The sequence below is a fragment of the Triticum dicoccoides genome, chromosome 2B, assembly GCF_002162155.2.
Source record: "Triticum dicoccoides isolate Atlit2015 ecotype Zavitan chromosome 2B, WEW_v2.0, whole genome shotgun sequence".
In the NCBI taxonomy this organism is placed as follows: domain Eukaryota; kingdom Viridiplantae; phylum Streptophyta; class Magnoliopsida; order Poales; family Poaceae; genus Triticum; species Triticum dicoccoides.
The window spans coordinates 36737192-36748467 of record NC_041383.1 but is presented as its reverse complement, the minus strand read 5'-3'; the positions used below and the strand labels follow the sequence as shown (position 1 = coordinate 36748467).

The window sequence follows — 11276 nt, the reverse complement described above, 5'->3', positions numbered from 1 at the left end:
TAGTCCCCGCTCTTTAGTGCCGGTTCGCCAACCGGCACTAAAGCCCGGTTCTGCACTAGTGGACGTTGGTGAGGCTATTGTACAGCGAGTCGGCAAACATGCGTAAGCCACTGACAATGCCTGTTATGATCTTTCAGCTCCTAGGCTGCTTCCTCGTGGTGTGAACTTCAAGCACACAAACTATGACATTGTGAACTAAATTTGGTTTTCCCCAAAATCACATGTGCGATGGATAAACTTGAATATGTAGGACATCATGATGCTGGAGTTGATAATTCCAAGAAAGGGATGTATATATAGAACTTCCTTGTTTATCATGAAATTCTCCACGAATCAAGTACGTGTGTGGCGATCAAAACCTTGTGATACGAATGAGTTGCATTGTTGTTTTTATTCACTATTTTCACATGACAAGTTCTTGTTTGATTCAGTTTTCTCAAATAACATCAACTACGTGTGTGGCAATCAAAACCTTTTGATACCAATGAGTTGCCTTGTTGTTTCGATTCACTATTTTCAGGTGACAAGTTCTTGTTTTGATTCAGTTTTCTCAAATAACATCAACTGCGTGTGTGACGATCAAAACCATGTGATACCTAAGTTGCCTTGTTGTTTTGATTCACTATTTTGACCTTGTTTTGTTTCAGTTTTCTCAAATAACATCAACTAAATGTGTGGAGATCAAAACCTTGTGATACCTGAGCTGCCTTGTTATTTTGATTCACTATTTTGACATGACAAGACCTTGTTTTGGTTCCGTTTTCTGAGATGACATCAACTATGTGTGTGGCGATCAAAACCTTGTGATACCTGAGCTGCCTTGTTTTTTTTTATCACCATTTTGACATGACAATACCCTGTATTGATTCAGTTTTCTCAAATAACATCAAATACATGTGTGGCAATCCGAACCTTGTGATACCTGAGCTTCCTTGTTGTTTTGATTCACTATTTTGACGTGACAAGATCTTGTTTTGATTCAGCTTTCTCAAATAACATCGACTACATGAGTGGCGATCAAAACCTTATGATACAGATGAGTTGAGTTGTTGTTTTGATTCACTATTTTCACGTGACAAGTTCTTGCTTTGATTCCGTTTTCTCAAATAACATCAACTATGTATGTGGCGATCAAAACCACTTGTGATACCTAAGTTGCCTTGTTGTTTTGATTCATATTTTGACGTGACAAGACCTTGTTTTGGTTCAGTTTTCTCAAATAATATGATTTGGCTAACTAACGCCAAACATCCCTTAAAACCTTTGCTAATGTCAAAGGGATGAATGAATAAAAACTCTTACCAACATATTCCCTCCATCACATATTAATTGTCGCTCAAACATATGTATTATAGTACTAGTTTCACAACAACATTGCATTAGCCCAAAAATAAGAAAATGATGCGGACAACAGCGCAGGTGCGAGTGGTCTCGGATGCTATGCCTACGAGGTCATCATCGACTGCAATGCATAGTTTGTTTAATTTAATTTAGGTTTGCATGGAACTTGTTATGTTATGTCAGGTTTGCATGAAATATATTGAACTTTCTAAATTTCTTCTGAATTTTGTGCAGACATTTGATGACTCCGGTTGGATCACCTGCGGTTCTGCGCCTAGCTGGACATCCGCCGATAATCCTCCAACTAATTTCCACCAAACACAAAATACAAGGGTTTGGAACTAACTCAACTTCCCATGCCTAACCCCCTAATAAACTCCCGCCTCTAAACTCTCATCCCCTTTCTCCATTGTAGGCAACACGCTGTAAGTGGACACCTGCTAAGTGAGGAAGAAAAACCATCAGGGTTTTTGCTGATAACATTTTGAGCTTGTGAGATTGTGCATGAAACATCGGGCAGATAAGAAACGATCTGACGGGGTTTTTGCAGTTAGTGATTCTGTCTTTCTGAAGCTACAGCCGTATATACAGTCCTCAGTGGCTCCACGTGCAAGCCGGATTCACCCAGTGAGGCATGTGTCTCAGCTGAAACTCGCCCTCAGACCTCACTGTCTGGTGCAACCTATTCTTCCTAACCCTGACTCACAATTTTCTGTTCCAGTGAGTGTATTACAGTGTCGTTTTCGCCGCCGGAGGAATGTGTCCGATCCACAAGGCCTTATTCAGTGGTCGGACCAACCGGATGCACTAGCAAATTGGGAGGACTAATACGAACTCAAGCAAAGATTTCCCCGTGCACCAGCTTGGGCACAAGTTGGTTTCCAAGGAACAAGGAGTGTTAGTAATGCACCTGCTGACCAAGACCTGACCGGCAACGCTGTCTTCATAACTAAGGAGGGCCGGCCCAGAAAGTGAGCTCATCAACCATCAACGAGATACGCAGAGAAAGACTGGGTCCTCGGGTGATTAGTATAAGTATGTACATAGTGTTAAGCGAGAGACTTGGCGAATTGGTAGTGGGTGAGGCCACCGGTTTGTATCTGTCATCTTATCTGTAACAAACAGCGACCACACACATCGTTGCAGAGATTCAAAATGTCGCCATAGCTCATTCCTTCTTCAATCCCTAGATAGATTCTAGCACACATCTTGTTCTTGAAATGTTTGTTTGATTATGATATCAAGTGGAGGAAAACATGCTTAGATTTAGAGAGTGACGGGGTGGAGAATGACATTAGTGAATTATTAGAGGCGTGTTCCCCAAAGCACAAGCTCAACATTTTCCATATGCATAGCACAAGGTGTCTCTTGATGCAAGATGGGCGGCTGGATTTTTTTTCCAAGTTAGACGTGCACATCACAAGGAGTGTCTTTTTCTTTCTCAAAGTTATATGTGGATTGCACATGCACGTTACTAGCGGTATAGAATCGAATATGTAGGTACACCACTTTCGTGTTGGGTCCAATGGTGCAAAATTCTGAAACCCGGTTCAGTATAGCCCTGCATATCAACATGCGATTATAGTGTGTCGCCCAAATAACAGGAGATCGCTTTGCTTATTTTCATCATGCCGCAAACTTTATATACACGAACTGTAGAGATTGTAAATGTAATTTTGATTTCCCCCAAACTCTCAGGCGCGATAGCTAAACTAGTGAAGGTGGACTGGAGGATATCATGATGTTGGACTTATGGGGGTAGTATCTCCGAGAATGAGATATATATACAGGGAGCTGCATGCCACAATTACAGAGCTTTCTTTTGTCATGCAATCAGTTCTCTTGGAAACAACCGTCACACTATATGTGTGCGGCCATCAAAACTTTGTGATACCGGTGACTTGCCTTGTTGATTCACCATTTTCACGCAAGACTAGTTTTGCTGCAGACAATAGTCTCCAGATGATACCATGGTCGCTCCTCACAGCTTGGCACATGTATCTTTCCTGAACCATGAATAGGTCGCAACATGCTTCTGATACACCTATCTTCTCCAATGGGCAGCAACGCGGGATACATTATGATTGATTCAAATTGGATGGAAGATATGCATGTAACTAATGTTATTTCCAAGAATATATATATGAATGTAGTTTCCTGATCTATTTAGTCATAGATAAAAGATGGGTCGTCGCGTGTTATGTGTGATGATAGAAAAACAATTGTCAATAATCACATATTAACCCCTAAAAATCACATATTAACCCATTTAATGATGAATCGCATGTTGTTCTATCAATGTCATACAAGGTTAGGGAACCAAAAAATTGTGAAAAAAACATCCATTCGCAAATGAAGAATACAGTGCTGTTAACATAGGAATAAAGGATTTCACAAAAGAAAAAAAAAATATGATTGTATTTGAAGTCATGCTAATCACATATTTGAAGTCGATGCACTTGCATTATTGTGTTATCTTTCATCCAAAAGTCTTTCTGCGGGTATACAAAGAGAAGACCATTTTTTTCTTCCAAAAGGAGATTGTACGACTGATGATCCTGCTGGAGCTTGTGTGATGCACGAGGAATGTGGAGGTAGAGATCACAGTGAAGAGCAGGCGATCCTAACTTACTGGGCAAACGACTGTTACAGTTCTGAGAGGATTGACTTGCTTGTGGAAGGTGATGACGAAGCAATCTTCAACATTAAAAAGGCAGAGCGCTTTGTGGCTGTAACATTGTGGTGCATCCAAGAGGAGTCAACAATGCTTAATGTGACACAAATGCTTGACGAGCAATGAAAATCCCAACGCCTCTCCGGATCCCTCATCCTTCATCAGCTCACCTGAAATACTTCTAAATTTTTCAGGTACATAGTGCAGCAGATAGCATCCCTAATACTTCTGAATTTTTCATTTTGCTGATAATGCATCTGTATATATGTATTCATATGCTTATTTATATCCTTGAATCCAATGTAGTCAAACATTCCGAACAATAGCTCACAAGAAAAAAGAGCTGTGTACACTAGAAGAAGCAGATGTGAATACATACTGCTAAGGACAGACATCAGTTTTGAAAAAAAAAATAGTTCGGCTGACTAACTTTGCTTATCCTCAGGGGATGAATTGATAAAAATGTTCTTACCAGCATATTTTTGACTACTTTCAGAACAACGTTGTATTCTCCAAAAATATTGAGGAATGAAAAGAAGTAGTCTGCACTATCGAAATTCACAGTGTAATTGGCTTCATTGGTGCACTATCACTGTAAAACAAACAAAAACAATCGTTGAGACTGATTGTACAGCAAACAGTTAAGTACTTCCAGTAATTTGAAGCCCACACTGAATTACACGAAAAACAAGGGGAAATCCATCCACCGACAAAACCGAAGGGCTCTCACTGCACATCGCCAGTTCCTCTTCCTCGCTAGTTGGGTTAAGAACCAAGAAGCGGCAGCTGCTTCACCTCTGATTCTCACATACACGTGGTGGATCCACAAAGCATTTGAGAAATGGCGCGAAAGAATTGAGATTGAAAATAAAAACAAAAACAAATCACGAGATCTCGAAACTCATCAGGAAAGCGGCAAGACTGGAGTCGCCACCTAGTTGCATTCACCCGAAGCGAAGTGGCCGAGAAACAGGGGCGATTGAAAATTTTATTCATGGGAGAAAATATTTGTTTATTTTCTCCATTTTTTTTCGGGTGCCTGGTTCTGCTGGTTGCTGGAGGAAGCGGGAGGTGGGTGTTGTTGAAAGGAGTGTTTGGGGAGCAGTTCATTCGGCAACTGGTATTCTCCCACTCGCTACAGCAAATTACAGACCCATAGTATCTTTATCTAAAGCACAATTCAATTGGTTCTACATGAAACGAAGATGCCTACTAAATAAAAAAATACATGAGAACTCTGTGACCAACTGGTGTACATAAAAACAATTAGGCTGAAAGCATTGTTTTTTTCCAATGAAACTACAACACGATAATAGTGATACAATGACATTGTTCGAGTTTATTTTGGAAGTCCATCGTGCTCCAACTGAAATAAGGAATGTGATACGAGTTCATGGTGAACACTAGGCTTAAGATGCTATCCATGGTCGTGTTGATCTCTGTATTGCAAATCCCTAAGAGTTGGTTCAGTGTGGCAGTTTATGTCCAAAGACGAGTAGCATGGGTTGTGGGCTCCCGAAGGAGAATTGTTTTTGCTTGTTTTCCTAATACTGTGAACCAAAAATTATGCGAATGGAGGCATGGTGAACTGGAATTCAGTTTCCTCCAAAATCTCATGTGCGGTAGCTAATCTAGTGATAGTGATTGAAAACATGAAATCAGTCGCGACGAGAAGGGGATACCTAGAAGGAAGAGATATAAATAGAGTTGCACGCCATGGTACAGAGCTTTCTTCCTTTTGATGCAACTAGTTCTCTTCGAATCAACTGTCACTCTGAATGTGTGTGCCCATCTAAAGCTTGTGATACCAATAAGTTGCCTGGCTGACTCACCATTATTTCCCCATGACAAGTTGTGGTGGTTAGACTGTAGTCCTTCCATGAACCTGAACATGGTCACCCCTCTCAGCTTGGCACATATACCCTCTCTTGAACCATCAACAGTGCGCAACATAATTCGGATTTAGTACCAATTTCATTGTTTCATGCTTTCTTACTTCTTCAAATAGCTCCAGTTGATAATATATGCTTGTAATGTTTTGGGAGATCTATATGATTGTAACTTGGTGATAAAATTAATCATCAACAAAAATTCCCTGAAAATTATTTGTAGACCTTTAATACAGAATGAGCAAAAAATTGCACATCATTCAAAGAGGGCTCTAATGTGCCTTAAAAAAATACTATCTTATAAATTTCACTGACTGATCAAAATTCCCTGAAAATTATTTTACCTCATAGTAGTAACCTCTTAATAGTGGTGCAGTCTTAAAATATCACATAAATTTCACACAATTCACTTGCAGCTGAGATAAGAAAAATGGAAAACTTATATGAGAGAAAAAAACTGAGCACTTTATCATAATTATGTTGACAAATGTTAATGGCCTTATTAGCTCATCAGAACTATTATTAGCAGTTACAATACGGACAAACAAGATTGATTTGCACAGCTTGACCACTACTTCAAGGGAAGCGGCGGCACGCTCTGCTCGTTCCGGAAGTAGTCGCTGGCGTCCACCTTGCGCTTGATCTTGGCGAGCCTCTTGAAGTTTGCGGGGCCAAAATACCTCTCGCCCCACACCTTGGCAGTTTCGTAACACATGACCCCACCGACCACCTTGTTCACGCCCATGTCAAGGTCCCGGTAGTTCACGTACGCGCCCCTCGGGTTCTTGCTCACGTACGGCGTCATGAACTCGTAAAGGCTCCCGATCCAGTTCGGTGTAATGTCGCCCCCGGCCTCTTTGCCCTTCCACAGCTCCACGTACTGGATGTTGTAGAGCACGCTGCTCCGGTGCGGGAACGGGATCTTGTTGGCGGAAATGCGGCCCATTATTCCGCCGTGCGGCTCGAGGATGAGCTGCCCCGACCCCGCGCCGTTGGGCCAAAGGAAGATCTTCTTCCAGGTCTCCTTGGTGAGGGCTTTCTTGACGTAGTCGGACTTGTTCTTAACAAAGGGGCCTAGGGTCGTCGACCGGTTGAGGAGGAGCGCCTCCAGCGGCTTGCTGTTGATAGCGTCGCCGAAGTATATGTACGCCGTATACTGCAGCCAGCTCATCTCCTTGCAGTCGGCGCTCGTCACCCCGAGCTCCGGGAACCGGCTGCGCATCGTCGCCACCACCGTGCTGCAGTTGCCGAGGTACAGGGACTGGAAGTTGGCCTGACTCTTTTGGATAACGACCCGTACGCTGAGGTCGTCAGGGAGCGCCGGCGCGAGCGTTTGCCATTTGGTCACCGCGTCGACCGCGCCCTGGTCCATGGTCTTGGCGATTTTGAGGAAGGTCACCTTTGGTGGGACCGGTACGAGCCTCAGCTTCCATGCCAGCACGATGCCGAAGTTCCCGCCGCCGCCGCCGCGGATTGCCCAGAAGAGGTCGTCCCCCATGGCCTTCTTGTTCGGCAGTAGGTTCCCGTTGGCATCCACCATACTAGCGTCGAGGACGTTGTCGGCGGAGAGTCCATACTTGCGCATCATGAGGCCTATGCCGCCGCCGCTGATGATGCCCCCCACGCCCACGGTCGGGCACACGCTAGCCGGGAAGCCCAGCCCTGGCGCCGCCGTGGCGATGCGGTAGTAGAGCTCTCCGGTCGTCGCCCCGGTCTCGACCCACGCGGTGGCCTCATGCGGGTTGACGTGGACGGCGTGGAGCTTGGCGAGGTCGATCACCGCGAACGCCTCGCCGTTGGGGATGGCCGATCGGTAAGAGAGGCCCTCATTGTCGTGCCCGCCGCTGCGCACGCGGACGCGCACGCTGTGGCGGCGCCCGCAGCGCACAGCGGCCTGAACGTGCGACGCGTTTGTGGGCGTCACGATGCAGAGCGGAGGATTCGCCGTCGCCGGCGCCACCAACCTGGCGTTCCTGATGGATGACACGAGGAGCGGCGTGAACGACGGCGAGCTCGGCGTCAGCACGAGCTGGCCGGGGATGCTAGTGGAGAGGCACCGGAGGAAGTCGTTGTTGTTGGAGGACGACGCCAGGGAAGGGGCGGGCACGTAAAAGCCCAAGAAGCAAACTGTGAGCACGAGCGCTATGCTTGCCATTTCGGTGGATCTGCCGCTCTTCCTACACTGATACTGACACTGACACGGTGCTTCTGTGCTAATTCACCTTGTTATATAGCCTGGAAGTCTCTCCCCATATCAAAGTAGGAAATTAATGTGACCCAAAGATAAGGCCTCTCCAATTTAATTACTACTTCGTTCGATTAAAAGTGAAATATTAATTGGTCAAAGATAAATATTTATCGACATGGCTCTAACTATGGTAGAAAGTTAAAGGGGGCAGTGTTAGAAAGGAAGGCTTTTAATGAGTATAATTTTTTAAGAAGAATTTTAATGAGTTTAAATTATCTCTTTGGATTCATTCAATTAGTTTTGGGCTGCCTGGCACCCATTCCCAGCCCATATATATGTGGGCGGTATGGGGTCGCCCGGACACGTCTGACATGTCGGCCTATCCGCCAGGGCCTATTTCAAATCTTATGAGAACCCTGACCTAGCCTGACCCGTCCTATTTCTCCCCTCATTTTTGCCTATCCACATAACCGCCAACGTAGCTCGGCCGTTATCACCAACCCATAGCGCTGTCACCGAAGGGCCCTATCAACAACGCTGCCGACTGTGCCATCACCAGACAAAGTCTCCGCCATTAGACGTTGCCCAAGTATGTGCAATTTGCTAGCCTCTTCGGTACCATGCATTGCCCTTTCCTACCTCGAGAGTTGGTGCAAATTTCGTCGGTGCATTCAAACCCCGTGAGATGATATGCTCTATCACACATAAGCTTCCTTATACCTTCCCCAAAACATCCACCATACCTACCTATATGGCATTTTCATAGCCATTCTGAAATATATTGTCATGCAACTTGCACCGTTCCATTTTTATTTCATACACCTTCATTTACATATTGCTTTGCATTATCATATAGCTGACATATTACTTGTAGCTCAGCCACTGCTAGAGGCATTCATATAGAGTCATATTTTCAGTTTTATCGAGTTGTAAGTAAATAAAATTGTGATGGTCATCATTATTAGAGCATTGTCCTGATGAGGAAAGGGCGATGGGGACTATGATTCCCCCACAAGTCGGTATGAGAATCGGGACGAAAAAAGAGAGGCCAAAAGGAAGATGGTTGTGACAGGCATGGCGAGTGTCGTGGATTTGTCACGGCAGATGTCCTAGTGTGCGGACTTAGTCGTGAGTCCAAGCATCTATGTGGTAGCTTGAGAGGGGTTGGTCGGGATGAGAAACGCGTGACGGATCAACACACAAGACAAGGATTTAGACAGCTTCGGGCCCCGGGAAACATCATCCGGTAATAGCCCTTGAGGGAGTCCTGGATTAGGGGGTATTCGAACAGCCGGACTATACACATTGGCCGGACTGTTGGACTATCAAGATACAAGATTGAAGACTTCGTGTCCGGATGGGACTCTCGTTTGCATGGAAGACAGGCTTGGCGATTCGGATGTATAGATCTCCTTCTATGTAACCGACTCTATGTAACCCTAGCCCCCTCCGTGTCTATATAAACCGGAGGGTTTAGTTCGTAGGACAAGAACAATCATAATCGTAGGCTAGCTTCTAGGGTTAGCCTCTACGATCTCATGGTAGATCAACTCTTGTAATACTCATATCATCAAGATCAATAAAGCAGGAAGTAGGGTATTACCTCCATCGAGAGGGCCCGAACCTGGGTAAACATCGTGTCCCCAGCGTCCTATTACCATTAGCCTTAGACGCACAGTTCGGGACCCCCTACCCAAGATCCGTCGGTTTTGACACCGACATTGGTGCTTTCATTGAGAGTTCCACTATGTCGTCGTTTCAAGGCTTGATGGCTCCTTCAATCACCAGCAACGATGCGATCCAGGGTGAGACTCTTCTCCCCGGACAGATCATCGTATACGGCGGCTTCGCACTGCAGGCCAACTCGCTTGGCCATCTGGAGCAGATCGACAGCTACGCCCCTGGCCATCAGGTCAGGTTCGGAAACTTGAACTACACGGCCACATCCGCGGGGACTTGATCTTCGACGAATTCGGGCCTACGTCAGGAGCGCCGAACAACCACGACGGGCATGACTTAGATCTGCCCTCGGACGGTCTTTGGACTATCGCACCTGCAGCTGCCCCGGCTTTAATCTGGAGCAGATTGCACCATCCGAGGATGGGTGGATGGACCCCGCCACGGAGGCCGCACACTCATCGGTGATGGAGCCGAACACAGACTCCACCTCTAAAGAAATCTGTGTCACCAGACCCCCGGACTTGTCTCCGATCTCGGGTTCCGGACCGCGTACGTCCGTGCCTGTCGAATCCGTTGGGCACTGAACATGGAGTTTACCTCCGCAGATATGTTTCAACACTCACCCTTGGGTGACATGCTAAATTCACTAAGGTCTTTCTCTTTATCAGGAGACTCTTGGCCGAACTGTGTTCGGCTCGAGTGGGAAGCGGACGACGAAGAAATTCGTTACCCACCCACCACTCACTTAATAGCCACTGTCGATGATTTCATGAATTGTTCAAATGACCAATACAATGCTTGCTAACCATCAATAAACTTACTACCTCTACTTCTTAGATGTGAAGTCATTACTCCCCATGGGATAAGCAAATGAAACATATATAATTTCAGATTTATGACATTCAACTCATTCAACCAGTTACTCATAGGATATAAGTGAAGCACACGAGTAAATGAAAACTACTCCAAAAAGATATAAATGAAGATCAATGAGTAGCTAAATAATTATGCAACTATGTGAAGACTCTCTCTCATTTAGGAATTTAAGATCTTCGTATTTTATTCAAACAGCAAGCAAAGCAAAATAAAATGACATTGCAAGGATACCACGACTCATGTGAAGAAGCAAAAAACTTAGGCTCAACCGATACTAACTGATAGTTGTTGAAGAAGAAAGGTGGGATGCCTACCGGGTCATCCCCAAGCTTAGATGCTTGAGACTTCTTGAAATATTATCTTGGGGTGCCTTGGGCATCCCCAAGCTTGAACTTTTGTGTCTCCTTAATTCCTTTCATATCACAGTTTCTCTTCTTTTTATCAAAAGCTTCATCCACAACAAACTCAACAAGAACTCGTGAGATAGGTTGTATAAACCAATGCAAAACCTTATCATTTTCTAATGTAATAAATCACTAAGATTATTATTCAACATTGCATACTAAATGTCTCTGCATATTTAATACTCCTATCTTCAAATAGAATCATTAAACAAGCAAGCATATGC

At 44.7% G+C, this 11276-nt stretch overlaps 1 protein-coding gene across 1 annotated transcript; it reads right to left on the bottom strand.

Annotated features, from left to right (window-relative positions):
* Positions 1 to 6348: 6348 nt before the first annotated feature.
* On the bottom strand, positions 6349 to 8086 carry LOC119366985 (berberine bridge enzyme-like 8). Its single transcript, XM_037632635.1, has one exon. The coding sequence runs from the start codon at positions 8057 to 8059 to the stop codon at positions 6476 to 6478; it is 1584 nt and encodes a 527-aa protein (XP_037488532.1). The 5' UTR covers positions 8060 to 8086; the 3' UTR covers positions 6349 to 6475.
* Positions 8087 to 11276: the final 3190 nt, after the last annotated feature.

What these genes read in the sequence shown, in the direction of transcription:
- LOC119366985 (XM_037632635.1), bottom strand. Translation starts at nt 8,059, where the DNA reads ATGGCAAGCATAGCGCTCGTGCTCACAGTTTGCTTCTTGGGCTTTTAC.